This window comes from Camponotus floridanus, unplaced genomic scaffold (assembly GCF_003227725.1).
Source record: "Camponotus floridanus strain SB8 unplaced genomic scaffold, Cflo_v7.5 scaffold26, whole genome shotgun sequence".
Classification (NCBI taxonomy): Eukaryota; Metazoa; Arthropoda; class Insecta; order Hymenoptera; family Formicidae; genus Camponotus; species Camponotus floridanus.
Genome location: NW_020229392.1, coordinates 1,972,155 through 1,990,205, shown reverse-complemented (window position 1 = coordinate 1,990,205; position 18,051 = coordinate 1,972,155). Strand labels below are relative to the sequence as shown.

At 32.3% G+C, this 18,051-nt stretch overlaps 2 protein-coding genes across 11 annotated transcripts in view; both read left to right on the top strand.

The window, feature by feature from the left end:
* Positions 1–604: 604 nt before the first annotated feature.
* LOC105255913 lies at positions 605–7,470 on the top strand. Of its 3 annotated transcripts, XM_025409347.1 has the most exons (6): positions 605–1,074; positions 1,484–1,518; positions 1,611–1,817; positions 1,898–1,960; positions 3,338–3,500; positions 4,060–7,470. In XM_025409347.1, exons 3-6 carry the CDS (start codon positions 1,735–1,737, stop codon positions 6,979–6,981), a joined length of 3,231 nt encoding a protein of 1,076 aa, XP_025265132.1. In that variant the 5' UTR covers positions 605–1,074; positions 1,484–1,518; positions 1,611–1,734; the 3' UTR covers positions 6,982–7,470. The 3 variants fall into 3 exon arrangements, with proteins under 3 accessions (XP_025265132.1, XP_011263800.2, XP_025265131.1); XM_011265498.3 differs by lacking the exon at positions 1,484–1,518; XM_025409346.1 differs by having other exon boundaries at positions 1,484–1,817.
* A 1,482-nt stretch (positions 7,471–8,952) lies between these two features.
* The window catches only part of LOC105255354 (AMP deaminase 2), a 28,520-nt gene continuing 19,421 nt past the window's right edge, over positions 8,953–18,051 (top strand). The window contains exons 1-3 of one of the 8 annotated variants that reach the window (XM_011264628.3): positions 9,886–9,976; positions 12,157–12,296; positions 14,516–14,720. In XM_011264628.3, coding sequence (XP_011262930.1) covers positions 12,225–12,296; positions 14,516–14,720 — 277 coding nt within the window. In that variant the 5' untranslated portion in view covers positions 9,886–9,976; positions 12,157–12,224. Of the gene's footprint in view, positions 9,042–9,885; positions 10,274–12,156; positions 12,297–13,476; positions 13,851–14,515; positions 14,721–18,051 lie in introns of those variants that run through there. The other 7 variants (XM_011264708.3, XM_025409389.1, XM_025409386.1 and 4 more) reach the window with 7 other exon arrangements.

Sequence of the window (18,051 nt, the reverse complement as noted above, 5' to 3'; positions counted from 1 at the left end):
CCGCACAGAGAACTGCGCCACAGATTACATCCTTAAGCGTATCCTTTTTCATTTGATCGATGAAGTTTAGTTATACTTTATTACATTAATAGCCAGTATGACTTTTATTGATTGTGATATATTTGCATTGCAACCTACATTATGATGTCAAAATATCAAAAATTTTAATTTTATCTTTATCATTTAATCATATGATTATAGAAAATGGTGAAATGAAATTTGATATAAAAGTCAAATAATATTTTTATAATATTTTATATATTTAATGTGTCAACAAAGTTTATCATCTAATTTTATTCATCTCAAAATCATATATCATAGAAGAAGTGAAAGAATTAAGAATCAAAGATTCTTAAAATAATTCTGTGTTAAATTAATAAATTAAAGTAAATTGAAAAATATTTATTAGCTGCAAAATTGGAGGATTAAAAAAAAAATATATATATATATATATATATATATATATATATAATTTTACTTTTCGCAGTAGACCCTGAAAGTAAATTGAAATTAAAATGAATTAAAGTAAATTGAAAAATATTAGCTGCGAAATTGGAGGATTAAAATATATATATATATATATATATATATATATATATATATATATATAATTTTACTTTTCGTAGACCCTGAATGATTTTCTTAATAGAAAGAACGTGCAATTCATATCAATCTGCGATTGTGTGGAATGATAATTGTAATGCATTTAAATTCATCGAAATGTATTATGTACGTATTTACGTGTTTCGTAATATCGCGAAACCTGAAATAAATAACCACTGCTGCTTACATTAGTCGCACGAATCCGCTCGGCACCCAAGGGGGTAGGGAATGTAACACCTGCGTGTTTACCCGCTGAAACAGCCTCGACCTACCGCGGTAGAACCGATGTCGACCATGACAGTTGCTCGCTGCGTCGGCATGACGAAGGAACGTTCCCTAGCTCCCCGAGGACACGAATATCGGAATTGATCTCCGAATCCTTCGCGTTATAACACCGCGAGTGTTCGTTACATCGTCATATGCCGCTATTAATTCAAGGCGATTCAAGCATCTCTGTGACACTTAAAATACGTGCGTTTTTTTTTGTTTGAATTTATTTTGCAATTCGCTCTCTAGATTATTTTGACATCATTTTTAAGTTTAGAGAATAAGCGTATTTAAGTCGTCATGTAGAGTTAATTTTGTACCATTTTGAATGCTGTTTCTATCTTTGATTTTGAGGCAATTCTATATATTTTCGATTTTTTTTTCATTAAAAGAATTTCTACTTTTATTTTAAATATATATTTTCTGTGTTATCTAAAAGTTTTTTTCATTATAAATATTTGGGATTTTTTTCTTTCTAATCGCTCATTTTAATATAATTAAATTAAAATTAATATAATTTAAATAAAAATTTGTTTTGTATTTCTTTAATATATTTTATTTAAAATTTACATTTCTTTGAAAGAATTAACATAATATTTTGATCTGATTTAAGGTGGTTAAAAAAAACTATGGAAAGTGGAGAAAAACGTTTGTTTCAAATATAGATTGCAATATTTGGATTCATTAATTTTCTTAATAGATGCTCGCTAAATTATGAATACATAAAACATATCTTGTAGATATCTTGTGTTTGGAATCATGTTACTTTCGACTTGACCTATGCGCAACTTGAACTTGTATTATTGAATCGATCGAGATCACTTCTCGATGCGCTCAATCGACTTTAGACTTTTTGACTTTTGAATGCCCTGTAGCATGGCACCGCTTTATGATGGTCACGATCATTACAAGAGGATGTTTGAACTTCAGGAGAAACTGCGAAAGAGGCAAGTGTATCAAATTCTCATGAAATAATCGCATATGAATGCATCGTAAAAAGCTGGAAATATTGTTACGAATTTTTCAGTGAGGAGCAAAGGATACGATTAGAGGAGCAATTCAACGTGCTTATGCGAGAATCTTATAACAGGTGAACGATTGTCTTGATTTATTTGAAATTCGAAAATTCCTTGAACTTGATTTTTTATGCTGTAGAGAAACTTGAACTTGTAATAGAGTTGATAGTTTTTATATGAAATCTATGACACATAAAATCTATTATGGAACTGTATAATAAAATCTATAATAAGTTATAATTCTTTTGATACAATTTAAAGTTTTTCAAACAACTTAAATAGCCTTAAATAATATTTTAATTATCTGTAAAATTATTGCCATATCGCCAATAATTATTATTGTTGCATATATTATTGTTAACAATACGACACACAGCAATATGATCATACTAAATGACTAACATGACAACAGTATGATTAATTAATGTGATTAATCATATTGTTTGATTATCTCGACAATTTTGTTTTTGAAGAATAAGGATAAAATTAATTTTCTATTGCTTTTTAATTTTTGTTTCATGATTTTTATTTTATATTGTTCATAAACTATAAACTAAATTTATTTAAAATCTATTTATTTTTTAATAACGCGTTAAATAAATTTTCAAGTCTAAAATGCAAAAATTAAAATAAATTAGTTTATATTTCTAATCTAGCGCAGCAATGGTAAAGGAATTACCAAAATACTCGATATCGATCCAACCCGGTTTTACGGGATGTGACGATCAATAACACTATGAACATAATTTTATTCTCATTATCATTGTCCGGCATATCTCCACGTTCGCGAATTCCATTCTCTCGTTGTTTACCTGTTCCGATTCGTGTCTGGCCGAGACATCCAACTTCATCGATCGCGAAGACAGGATAAGAACGCGCACATATTTCATGCCACACGATAGTGCGCGTCTCCGTTTTAAGGCGATGCGTTAGCTATGTATGTTGTAGCGGAAACACGACCTTGCATTATCAAAGCATTATCACGAAATGTTTTTTGATTGTAAAGGCTATACTAAATTTTTAATTGATCGATAAATAATCGAAAAGAATCGACTAAAAAAAATAACGCATAATTTTTATTTATTTCTAACTCTAATTTTACAACATTGTATGCCTGTAAAATTGATAAATATATATTATATTATAAGCGCATATCTCATTGAAGAAACATTTGTAATATATATTTAAATATATATTCTAAATGTAAAAATATAAATAAATATATATTATATAATAAATTTAATAATAAATTTATATAATAAAATTTAAATTAAAAAGAGTAAATTACAAATTAAAATTTATATAAATTTATTTATAATAAATTTAATATTATGAATAGATATTTTTAAATATATATTATACAAATGAGAAAAAGTAAAGGCTTCAATGGGAGTACTTATGAAGTATTTAAACTTATCATTCCACATAGCTCGATGATTTTCTAATTGCAGACACGATGCTTGTATAAATCGGTTGCGCATGAGATACATACAGTATTTAGAGGAACAACGTTCGAGAGATGAGAGGAATCATAAGCTTCTCGCAGCATTAGACAAGGTCACGAATAAACTTGCATTGATAAGCGCGAAAAAAGACAGACTCAATGTTCTCAGGGTAAGTGTCTATTATTTTAATCAGAGATTTATAATTATTTTAGAAAAATTAATTTACTATTTGTCTATCATAATAAAATATTAGTATTATTTCATTAGAAGTAAAACTGTCAATTATTAAGAAATGACAGAAATGTATTCCAAAAATTATATATATTTTATTTCCTTTTTTCTTTTCTTTAGAGTGATTCATTGATTGATCAAAGAAATAGAAATTAATTTCTTCATTATTTAAGATTTCAGTAAAATAAACTTTGAAAAATTTCTTGGAGAGAAAAATTCATTTTGTCCATATCTATAAGAATTCAAAATAATCTTTTCTTCCAAAGATTTAAAATAAAAATGGAAAATTGAAAATAAAAAAAAAGAAATATTTCTTTAAATCTTTTCCCAGTATTCGTGTTCTGGTTACATAACAAAAAAAAATATTTCAATATCTTAAATTTTGTCTATATATTATATTGCATGTACTTTGCTCTTATAATTGCAAGGAGATATAGCTATTGCGAGCAAATAAGTATCAATTCTTCTAACAAGCAAAAATCTTGGTTCCTTCCCAGAAACAATATGAAGCTTATCTACTTCGCGTCTATGCCAATCGTCGACAACCTGGTAGCATCACCGGGGACAGTGGTATCGCCAGTCAGAATGAAGATAAATATACGAGAAAAGTAATAGTGATGGCGCAGCCTGATATAGCATCCGCGGAAACGAGAAGCGTTTCGTCACCGCGAGTGCATCCATCTGCTCAATTGAATCAACCAAGGTCTACCTCCACATCCAAATTGCATGATCCAACTGCTGTAAATGGTACTTTATTAAATAATCCTCCGATTTCGCCAACTACGCCACAAGGTGCACCCTTCGGCGCCGATTATCATCAAACGCGCGTTCTACCTGAACCGCACATTTATGTCTCACCAGTCGGTCAAGCGAGCAAGCAGTTCACTCAAGTGTCAATTTCTTCGCCAAATACCCGTCAGTATCCACGAACGATTTCCGATTACGATGCAAGCGCATCTCGTAATCTTGAAGATGTCGCCAACCTTCGCGCTTCGTTTACGAAAGCACCGGTTTTGCCGATGACATCCTTGGATCAGATTCAACCCGATACTATTCCCGTTAATCGATTCTTCAGAGAGCATGTGGAATCAGTGCAAGCCGCGACTTCTGGTCTCTCGATGCAATTTCCCGCTGGAAATACAGCGCGATATGAAGAGACGTCGCAAAACGAAGCTGTTCCACGACAATTCGACCCTGATATAATGTCACCTAGTCCGCGGATAAGAAAATACGATCCGTCAAATATTTCAAGACCTACTTTAATGACCGCGAAGTCGAGTACGTATCGAATAGATCCCAATACAAGTGTCGTGGATGAAGTCGGTCCGTTGCCGGGATATATGGACTATATCGTGGCGAGTCCGCAGAAGTCCGAGGACGAAGAATCCATTCATTCTCTTACCAGCGATGATGTGGATGATCTGATAAAGTACAACGAGCATCTATTGCGGAGGAGCACGGATGGTACTAAGACTCCTCGATCGCCGATTGATGTTTTGGGATTGCATAATGCTAATCTGGACGAGAATGGCAGGACAGCGATACTGGAGAATGAACTGGACCGATACATTGGCAAAATCCGGAAACTTCATCGAGAACACGGTGTGCCAAGTCTAGAGGAGCTAGATCACGAACAGAACACTAGCGGTGATCTGCTGAATGTCAGTCTGTCGGAGGACGCAGCGGAGCTTCCGACCGAAGATCGGACGAGGAAGGAACGAGTGTCCGAGGAGATGGACAGGATTTTGGCGTTGGCAAACGATCTTGCGTCTAAAAGAACTGGGCCGAAGGAAGTTGCGCCAAATACAGCTGAGCAAAATGGCAATGACAACTTATCTGCGGAAGTTATCGGGGACGAAATTAGACACCGTGAAGTGACACCGAACGATACGCTACAATTCAAAAGAAAACGCGAGGCTGAAGGACGCGGGATTTCGGTAGAGAACGAAATTAGAGAAGATATTGCGACACATTCAACGGAATTAGAGCAAACGCATTTAAATACGGAGATTGCGAAAGAGGACTGGAATAATGCGGGCGATTTAGCCGAGTCGCGAGAACGCGATCAGGAAATAGCTACTACGAAAAAAGATGACATGTACGAAAAGACAGCCGTATCCTTGAATAACGAATTAAAGATTGACGATCGGAATAACACATCGGAAAAAGAACAGTTTGATCTTGTTACCGGCAAAGAATCGAATATCGAAGATCTGTTCAATGTCGCCGAAGAATTGGCGCCGTGGAATCTTGCGAGCGTGCAAAAGGAAGTTCGAGAATTACATTTGGACGATTCTGACGAAGTGAAAAAGGATGCTGAAGAGACGGAGAACAGAATTGTCGATGAAATTGCGAGCGAATCGCATGTTTCGTCATCGTCCATCGAGCAAAGCGGCACGGATGATGAAGTGAAGAACGCGCATCTCCAACAAAATACACTTCCTCAGGTAGCGGAGGTGGAGTCGAAAAAGTTGGACGCGAGCGAAAAACGTTTCTCTATCAAAGATGCTGAAGATGCGACCTTTCAAATTTCGAATCAACATAAGGCCGACGAATCCGAGATCGCATCTCAGATAAATGAGAAACTTGGCGAATCAAAGGAAAATAACGACAACAAGCAGGATGATGAGAAAACGACAAAACCTCGAATCGATGATCCATCCGAAAAGATAAGAGATAATAATGTCGAGCAGGAATATATCGAGGAGTCGAGTCAGGAGCAACAATACGAACAAAATTCAAATGAGCAATATCATTATGATCAAGGTATGCCATACGAGGGAGTTAATAACGAGGAGTATGAGAGATACGTCGCGCAAGGATACGCTCAAGAGGGACAGGAATATGTCGAGTACGTGGATGGTCAATACGAGCAATATCCTGAAGATCCCAATAATCCACAATATCAACACGATCCTAACGCTCAATATGAGCAGGACCCGAATCAAGCATACGATTATAATTATGATCCCAATCAGGGATACGGGAATGATCCTAACCAGCAGTACGATCCCAATCAAGGATACGGGGATGATCCTAATCAGCAGTATGACCCCGATCAAAGATACGGGGACAGTTCTGGTAATCAGGCATACGATTACACCGAACAAGTTGCTTACGATCCGAATCAGGCGTACGATAATACATATGAACAGGAGTATAAGGAAGACCAGCATAATCCTGATAATGTCGTCGTCGAAAATCGCGAGGGGGTACCGGAAACGAAAGAAATCTCTCGAGGACAGGCAGATCCGGAATCGGAACACAAATCGAGCAAAGCTGAAGATGAGTCGCAGCAAGACGCTGTTAATGGAACGAAGAAGAAGAAGGATGTGATCAAATCCTTACTGGATTCTGACACAGATACAACAATCGAGAGAAACATCTCTAACACGGAGAGTGATTTTGATTTTAATTAAGATGTGTTAGTACGCAACGGAAATACATTAAATTTGTATAAAGAGATGAAGGTAAATAATAAGAGATAAAGGTGATAACAAGATTCTCTTAATAAACTTAAATATGCATTAAACAAGAACGTGACTGAATCTCCGAGTTTCAACATCGATTTCACGAAAAGTGCCTCAAGTATAAACAGCAATTTAATTGAAATGTGCAATGTCGACGAGAACGAGTTAAGTTAAGTATAAATGAAGAAAAGTACAGCAATCTTGTTCATGAGAAAGTTTAATTTAGAAGGACATGCTTTTGAATCTGTGCTAAGAACTTCAATATGAATTTTATATTTATTTCGTGAGAAATGCAAGGAATGTGAATTTAATTTTAATTAGAGCTTTAATTAAATTCCACAAATTGTAGCAAAAATAATTAATTTTGTTTCGTGAAGTTTTGCTTGAAATCTAAATATCATATTTACATATGTAGGAGCAGAATAAAATGATAAAATCAGATGCAAAAATGAAAATATATATTATTTCATGGACACTTTGTTATATATATTTTTCATTAATTTATAGCAAAATTTGAATATAACTAATACGCATATGTGAAAAGAAACTGCGCACCTGTCAACGTGTCACAATCGTCAAAAGATTCTCATTAAAAGTGACACGGATCTAATTGTAACAATTTACATTGTAAGAATCGATTATTAAAGACCTTAAACTAAAGACATAAAACTAAAAAAATTGGAATAGAGTTTTTCGCATAGATAGAAGAAGATTAATTAATTCAAAAAGTTTTATAGGATTTTAAAAGATGAAGAGAATTCTTTTATATATATATTAATAATTTCTCTGTTTCATAAATTTAAAAGCTTCTGTTTAGTTAAATTTAAAGCAAACACGCCAAATAAATATATCGGAGTAGAATAAATACTGATAAAATTTCTCTAGATAATCATTTGAAATCAGAATTTTTCTGTTCCGTGTATTCAATACATATATATATATTAGACAATAGAGATGCAGCAAATTAGCAACTGTAATATTTGACAAGATCTATATTTATAAAAATGTTCTATATATATATATATATATATATATATATATATATATATAAATATTATATAAATATTATATATACAGGGTGTCCAAGTTATCTTCCGTCATTTTTCAAAGACAGATTCCTGGGATCATTTGAAGACGATTTTTCCTCAGCGAAAATGTCAATGAAAGTATTTTTTGCATGTTCCCGATTTTTGTCATCATATATCTTTGCAATTAAGTCTTAAATTAAAACTCAATTAAAGTAAACTTTATTTAAAATTAATCAAAGAATGTGATTTTGTTAATATTTTTTATTTCTACAAAGTTTAGTTTACGAAAAACGTCTTATTTCCAATCACTTATAATTGGAAAATTATTAGTGCCTCGACATTTTCGTTGAGGAAAAATCTTCAGATGATCCCAGGAATCTGTCTTTGAAAGATGACGGAAGATAACTGGGACACCCTGTATAAACATTATATATATATATATATATATATATATATATATATATATATATATTAGACAATAGAGATGCAGTAAATTAGCAAATGTAATATTTGACAAGATCTATATTTATAAAAATATTATCTGTATTTCTTTCTTTCATTATTATCTTTAACATATACGTAATACGTAATGATAAAGATATATAAATTTGTGTTCTCTTTTTAAGAATATAATTTTATATAATGTGAAATTTAATTTAATATTTTAATTCAACAGTTAAGAGGGCAAGTTTACAATTGGGAAATCGATTGAATCGATTGATTAGACTGTTAAGTGTCTTCATTTTTGCATGTGTAAAATACGTATATGCAGTTTCGTATAATTAGCGCAGTACGATGGCGGCGGTCAGTCGCATGATATGGATTTTCATGGGATCGACGGAAACGAGTCTGCGCCATTCGTGCGATTTTCACAGCTGTGTAGAGGTCTTCTCGACCAATCACGCTTATAGTACCAGAGCCGTAAGAGCTGCCGGTGAAGAGGATCTTCCTTTGTCCACTCCGTAGATCGACTCGAGAAAGGTAGAGAACTCATACTTTCTTCTGGAATTATTCTTTCTCTCTCTTTTTCTCTTCACTTCTCTGAAAATGACAAAATTACATAGAATTATTCACCGTAGAATTAACTGTTTTGCAAGACACGACATATTATCAATAAATGAAAGAAATTGAACGAGATTTCCGTGAAGTATCCTCCAATATTGAATGATCGAGACTCTCGCCGCAAAGTAGAATCGCTCCTATTTAAGTTTTATTACGTATCGAATTTTCTCTAGATTGCAGCACGTATTGAATCTAAGAAAGCTTGGTAAATATTGAAAAGAAAATCAATCGAATTCTATTCGCGTATCATCGAACAGTTTTAATAAAAGTGACACATATTCACGCTCCCGCGTATATACATACGTCACTTCGATATATCGAAGGCCACTCACGGCATGCGTCAAGGGATGACTCACACAAGTGCGTTTTCTTCATGTTACGCATGGAATTTTTTCGCGACAAAATTCTCCGATATATCGGGCGAGAATTCACATCTTTGAAATCGAGTCACGACGTTCATTTCGCGGTGAAACATCGCGTTTACCTTACCTTGAATGAATTCGCATAATTCGAATTAAGGAGTTATACCTCTCGATATTTTTAACTGAAAAAATTATGAAGACTTCTTTGATAGATATATATTATGATAAAGAATCGAAATAAAAATACCTAACAGTTTTTTTTTAAATTCCCCAAAAATACGTTTTTTTCGACTTGCTGAGGTATAACCCCTTAATCGAACGCTGTGACAGGAGCGCGAACGCTATATCGCCCGCGTTGCCGCGGACGCGCGCGCGCATGCGCGTCACCTCCGCGTCACCGCTCGCGTCCTTCGTGGCCAGCTGTTCATCTGGAGCCGCGCGCGCGACGCATCTCCTCCTCCGTTCGCAGGGCAGGGCAGAAATGAGTGAGACGTAAGTGTGACGAGCGTCGTTCGAAACAACGCGATAACTCGCAAATAATTGTTGCGACAAGACGGCGGTCGATAACGAACACGAATCGATTCGCTGCAGCACGACGGTGCGTACGGCAAAGCCTTAGCGTATCGATTGAATCGGTTGACACGTCCCACGTGTGTTCGTTCTCTCGCAAAAGTCGCTAATGGCGTAATGACGGGGAACTCATTCATGTGAGCGAGCAAAGTGCACGTTTATCCTATATATACACGGGCCTATTTAAATCTACATTTGTTTATCGCTGTACACGTACCGGTAGGTTTCAACACATGAAGTGGTAATATAAATATTTACTTGGACGAGCTTTCTCTCTCCCTCCCTCGTTGATTTTAAAGAGCAAAACGTTTACCTTTCTATCGTAACGATACTCCACAGCTATCAGCTGAGTGCGTGTTAACCTTAAATTCGAAAAGTTTTTTAATATTGATATGTATATCGATAATAAAGAACTGGAAATTTGATATAACAATGATGGATAAATATATATTATGAGAAATAATTCGGATTCCTTCTGTGAAGATAAATTCCATACAGGACATTGCAGCAATATTGCAACAATATTGCAATAATATTGCAGTAATTCAGTATATTCAGTGCTATGGATAATAAGCATGTGTGATATCTTAAATGAAGATATAATATTTATTCAATCAATCTAGAGTATTGATTTTGCAAGTATTGCATTTGATTAAGATACTTTAATAGATTAGAAAAATACATAATTCAATAAAAAGTTATTTACTTCATAAATAAGCGAATAAAAAATTCTTGCACATATATTGTTTTTAAATATATATCTTCAGATTAATGCATTCAGTGTGTTTAGCTGGTACACATACTGTAGATTGATTGAAATGTAAATTATGATCGATTTTGTTAAATGTGTGTACTGTGATGAAAGTCAAACATTATTATATATATTATCGAACATATTCGAATTTACTACACGTGTGTTAATTGTCGTTTGATAATCTGCGTTTGTCAAACGGCAATTGTTGCAGATTGTCAAAACGCACATTCATTATTTTTAAAACGATGAAGAAGAAAATGTCCATGCTAATTGCACTATTAATAGCACCATTAATCCCTGGTTAAATGAGCACAAATTAAGTTCTCAATTAGTGAATACTTATACTTAACAGAATTACAATTGTATTGTAAACTAATCAGATTAGAATGATGAGATTAATAATACACAAGAGTCGAATTATATAAAAATATCTTGTAATTCTTTATTTGATATTTATTCAGATTAATTGATAATTTATTTGCGGATCTTTTTCAATAATTTCTTATTAGTAATCATGTGATAAGTTATGCATATATAGGTTTTATTAATGCAAAATTAATAATTATAATTATAATTAAATAATAATTATATTAAGTATTCTTTTGTTATGAGTAAACTTGTGCAGTGCAGTTTTATTTCAATTAGCGTTTCTTTATCACAAAATGCAATTTCGATAAGGAGATGTTTATTAATCCAATATTCAATATCCATATAGATAACATGTATAAAACAAACAAAGTATATAATACAGTGGCGTTTTTGATAAAACAATGTCATAAATAACTTAAAAAATTATTTTTAAATTTGGACTTTATACTAAAGATGATTTAATAGCATCTTTAATATTTTTATAATTTATTATATATACACAGAAAAGAAGAACATTCTTGTTTTGAAAATATATTTAGTTTTAACATGGAAATCTTGAAGTGAAATTATATTGTGTTAATTAAAGAAAAATGTAATTGCTAGAATATTGCGTATATACGAAACATTGAACGCGTTAGTTTAAGTATATAAGTTTTGATTTGACATTTATTTTTTTTCTGTTTATGTATATATAAAATTTATGATTATAATATATTAATAATTTTTAATATAGGCTTTTTAATATTAGCTTAATTAAAGGAAAAAATAATTACCAAAAAAATAACAATTACTAAATTTATATTTCTTATTAGTAGTTAGTTTTCTTATTTTTTTATATGATTATAAAAATTATATATATATATTTCTTTATAATCTTATTTATTTTATATAATTGCATCGTTTATCAAAAAATCTATGATTGATAACGCAACCATTGCGGACAATTAAATGTGACGAATTAAGATGAATGCATTTGCAGAAGTATGGAAGACATAGTGGCTGTGAATGGAGTGAAGGAGGTGAACGGCGGCGCGGACAGGATTTACTATGAAATGGATGGCGAAGGTGATGCCGATAGCTCGACAACTCCAAGTCACAACGTGGATCACCATCGCGATCGTGAGTGCTATATCAATTTTTATTTCAATATCTCTTTCTGTCTTCTTTTTTTCATTCTTACTCACTAGCTCTAATCAATTATTGAATATAAAAGCGTTATGCAATCATACAAGACAGTGATATGCAAAAATTATGAGACAAGATAATAAGATTCTATGACGGGCTTTTATTCGTTGAAGTTATATTTTTAGTTCCTTGAGTAAGTATGACTTTAAAACAAGTTAGTCTAAGACAAATGGTCACTCGCATCAAAATTATTCTTTAAAGCTTCTTGGAGACTGATTTTAAAATCATAAAATTGTCACAAATTTATTTTCATTATATTTAATAAGAAGAAAAATTATTGCGTAATTTCTTTTTGTTAATGGAGATGATTCTAAGATAATAAAAAAATATAAAGAAAAATTACATTCTTTGATCACTTGGGAGTCAATTTTTTTCTTAGTAAAAAATTTTGATTAAATGTTGTTTTCTTTTCATAATCTCTTTTAAATGTGACGTGACGGCCGAATCACCTTCGTTTTGATAGAATTACATTATGAAGCGAGCACACAAAACATTTCGCTAAACGGTGTATTATAATAGCTACGATTCGTGTATGTCTACAACATTTTATCTGGCAGCACGAAAGATGAAGTTAATTAAAGTTCATGAGGGCAGTAAAGATCAATATGAATTATACATACAGTAACCACGATAAGAAAATAAATGTCTGATCGATCTTTTATATGAATTAGAACTCGCTGATTCTCGTAGTACACAAGATTTTATTACAAGTCTGATAAATAAATAAATATCATAAATAAAATATCGGAAATTGTGAAAAATAGCAATTTTTTACAGATTGATAGACACGAGAAATTGTGGGAAATTATTTAATAGATAATATTTTTCAATATGCTTTAATATTGTGCTATTATCATTATTAATCATCAAATTTCTCTATTCAAACAATACATTTTTCGCAGGTTGAATCTTCTATTGTTGTTTCTGAACTATTTTTAATATTGAAAAGTCCTCAATAATCATATAAATCAATTTTAACATAGATTTACACGACGTTCTGTTGATTGACGCGAGCAAAGGTTTTGGAAATTGGCAGTTAGCCTAAGAACTTCTCTTTGCAGACGACCGATAATATTTTGGCCCTCGTTACAATGGTGCCGTCTCTCGTCTCGTCAGTACGAAACGAGACTTTCAGAATAGAGGCAAGACAACAACGTGCAGATTAACTACGTAGAAAGAGATCGCAATTCGACAGTAGTTTCGCGATATCCTTCATTGAGTTGTGTTACGCATAGTCGTAAATTTTGAAAATAGATATCATATGTGTGAAATTTAAAGAATCTCGAAAACACAGTTTTTGCAATAATTGTATAATCAATTCGACATTCAGTGATAATTGTAAATCTTGAAAGTGGTGTATGTGAAATTTGCAGAATTCCATGATAAGAACTATCACAGCCAATTCAAAGACTGTCAATAAATGGCTAGTGAAAGCTAAAATCTCATGAACCTTGCAATTTCGATTTAATTTAATCTTTATTTGATTAGGTAAGTTATAAATACTTTTCACGACGCAAATAACAAATATTTATTTTTTCTAGATAATAAATGATTCATCATTTAATTAGTGATTTTGAATAACGGAGTTTCATTAAATAATTAGAAAATTAGTTATTGTCAAGATTAAGAAAATCCAATAAAAATAATTTCTTAAATTCGACTTAAAAATTTTGTAATAAATTATTTCTCTATAAATCTTGAAATGCGAGATTTTAGTTGAATCATTCTTTCTGGAGTAAATATTTACTCCGCTCGCGTATTTTATTTGACGTCAGATTTTAACAAGTATATTTGCGTTTTATGATTGTTTTGAGCTGAATAATTCGCGATCATGTTTTGCGTTTTTGAATTGACGCGTTTTGAAATCATTCAGTTACCTCGTTTGCTTTCGTGACCTTCGAGCATAGTATTGGCACGAGACTTGATGAGCACAACGATTAGCACGTTACTTAGTGCGATGCCTATGACGTAGCTAAAAACACGCTACGATATCGCACTATTAAAAGTCATGTTATCCGCATCGAGTTCGCGCATTTCCTGTCGTTTGTAGTCGAATATATTTTTTTTAAGTTATAAAAACGCGATATATCGCAGAAAATTTATTTGTAGCATCTTGACGAGTCTCTCCACGAGAGAAAATTTTTGATTATTAGGAGAGACAAGCTCGTTGGTCGAATAAATCTTCTGTCGAATCGTCTCGACCCTACTGCAACTTACTCCGCATCGAGAATCGCGTGACTCGAGACGACCTCGGTGGAGAAATGTCAATCAGGGGTGTGACCACTTCGGAGAACGAGGCGTTCCTTGGTTCCTTGCGTCTACCAAATTTTCTGATCGATCCGGATGAATATTACGAAGGTAAAAACGAGCGCGAGGGCTCGAATTCTGCAACGATATTAACCGCTTGATGTGGGGAATCGAATTGGCAAAACGTACACGTGTCAATTTTACTTTATTTTAAACTGTCTCAGATAGCGACATTTCTCCGTCGTGCACTTTGTATATGTGAATAACAGTGATGACGAATTTACGTCCGTTGTCGAATCGTTAGTTTCTTGTCTTGTCAATAACATAACTAATAGCCTACTTTTTATTGTGAAACAATTTATTATCAGATTGTTTACAAGATGCATGTTTCTATAGAAAGATAGATACATAATTGCGTCTTCTTGGAATTTTCTGACATGATTCATTGCGTACTTTCCTAAGCGTATTTAAAGCTCTTCATTAAAACTGCAAATTACTCAAGGTACAAACTCTCGTCAGTGGTAAACAAAGCTGCTCGCTAGAAATCATTAAAATAGCATTTTACTCTTGATTTACACCTAAAATGCTATTTTAGTGACTTCTAGTTTTAGGTAACTCTGTTTACATTAGCATTAGCATTAGTGGTATTTGTGGTATTATTTCACTCAAATTATCACAATGAGATAGTTTTTATATAACATAATTATAAAAATTTCGAATAATTTCCACATATTGCTTACAATTAAAGCTGATATATATATCATGACATTTATCTAATGTTGCGCAATTTTAATGCGGTCGGACAGTTTTTTGGCATCTTACAATTAAAATGATCGAATCAAATATTTTATTAAAAAATGTTAAAAAATCCTTTTTTTTTCAAGATTATAAAGTATAAATTGATTAAAAATAACTTCTATTTAACATTTTTATTTTGGAATTTAAACCTATAATTTGTAAGCTTCATATTAGGCACAATTCTACATTACCAATCAAAAAAGTATTGCATTATAATTATAAAATTTTTCAGGAGAATTATTTTATTTTTGCAATTTTTTATAATAAATTTATATTTTATATAATAATTGTATATTAATATTTTTATAAATATTCGCAACTTCTATAAAACTTAAGAACTTTGATCAGAATTTCATATATTGCCTGGAAGTTATGATAGCATCATATTTATAAAGACGTTGATGCGATATTAGGGGAAATAATATTACATAACTGAAAATATATAAAAATCAAAGTACGTGCTTAAAGTCACGATACTTTTTCGTTGGTACATATTATTAAATTTTTTAAAGTGAATGTCACAAATCATGAACTGAATTTTGTACCGAACTCTTTAATTCTGAGATGTTATATGCACGTTTACCGCAGCAGACTTCGGCCAGGATGATCTTTCTTAGCCTGGGCATTAATGTCGTGCCAATAGGTATCGAAAATACCGACGCCGGTTTATTTTTGTTCCGCGATATATTTATATGATACATTCTCGTACGAGCCCCTCATGCGTCAGACGAGGACGAGGAAGTGCCGGCGTTCTCGATGGGAAAGATTGAGGCGAGCTTCGCAGAGATCCACGGTAACTGTGCCAAGAGGTGGTATTGATCCTTTCCGCGGCTACGTCTAGCCACTATGTCACTTTTCTTGGCGCGCGCAAACCCCGTATTACTGCCAGAAATTGAATCACGCAAATTCACGCGATTGCCGTAAATAGACACTGTACCCAACCATAGGATTCGATCGCGTTCTTCGACGCCTCGAGGAAATTTCCACTGCCTACTTATTATTAGAAACGATTGCGTCATAATGCAGTTTATTGTTAAGAAGTTGATTTCAATCAAACATCAAATATTCATAGAAATGATTGGTAAATAGTTATCAGATATTTTTGTCGAAGTATTAATTAAATTTCTGTATTGTATATTAAATTTTTTCCTGATGATTTAATTAATTATATTATTAATTATATATTAAAAATACTTATTTATTTCGCGTTTATCTGTATATGTTATAATGATAAAATTTTACAAAAGTTTTACGAAAACTAATTTATATCTTTCTACAAATGCACACACATATGTTTTACATGATTATTTATTACTCTTGATTTTCTTGTCTTGTTTATGCAAATTTTCATTAAAAGATTTGTATATTAATTAAAATATTTATGGTAAAACGTTGGTTTTAACCTTGAGTTTGTAGAATAGTTCTGCAATGAATTCTTTAATACAGTTTTCAAAGTCTTTCTATAATTAGTCCACGTGTAACATAAACACTTTTATAGTGTCGGAAGTTACGTATCTAGATATGCATGATAAAATCGATAAAATGTATCTAGGTACGCATGATAAAATCAATAATTATTATCTTGCTATATAACAGCAAGAGAGAACCACGAGATTTTACAAAATAATAAGTTTTATGTAGTTAATTTCGTTGAAAGCAACGAAAAGTAAAGACTTTGCACAAAGTCATCAGTCACATTTTCTTTTATTCGTGTTATTTTTCACCACTGTATAAAAATATGTCTATATTTATAATACATATAAAAAAATGAGTGTTACACATGAAGAAATTTGCATGATTATTAGTTTTTTTCAGAGAATTTGTAAGTCAGGTTTAATTTGCAAAAATGCCCCCTTAAAATCTAATCAATCACGAAACATGTGCGGTGAAATTATTTCTACATTCGAGAAATATATATCGTGTGATTCGTAATAAAATTTGCATGCTGTCGGTGTCACTGGTTGCAGAAATTGCAGAAATTCTTCGCGCGCGTGGCCGAGGTTGTGAGCACCAATTAATGCAATCGTTGTGTTCGGCGCACGCGAAAACCGTTGTCACGACAAAAACAATGTTCTGTAATTAAATCACTAGGTATATTACACATCGCTGAAACGGCTCACGAGTCTGTCAGAAAAATGTGCGCGTGTATCATGATGCATCATGGTGAAAAATAGCACACGCGAAAGCGTTATTGTTCATTCTTTATGTTCTCGACTTTTTGTACTTCGAAATACCCACATGTCATATTTTACTCTTGAATAAATTTTTAATAAATTTTTTTTAAATTTATTTTTTTATGATTTTCTCTCTCTGTTTTTCATAAGCACAATATTAATCGATATAATCGTATCAAAAAGATACATCAATTTTTTTATTGTACTTTAATTGGAACTAATTAGTATCGTCATATGAACCATTTTTTTCTATTTTTCTTTATCGCGATTATTAATTTTATCCTTTAATTTTCTCTCTCCTGTCTTGTTTGTTTCTTGCTTCTTGCATTCGCAAAAATATGGTTAATTACGATCGCGAACTAATCGCAGAATATGATTGCGCAGCACTTTACTTGAACCGTACTTTATTTTACATTGCAATAGAAATACACTCGAATTAAATGGTACAAAACTATGGTTCGTTCAGCACT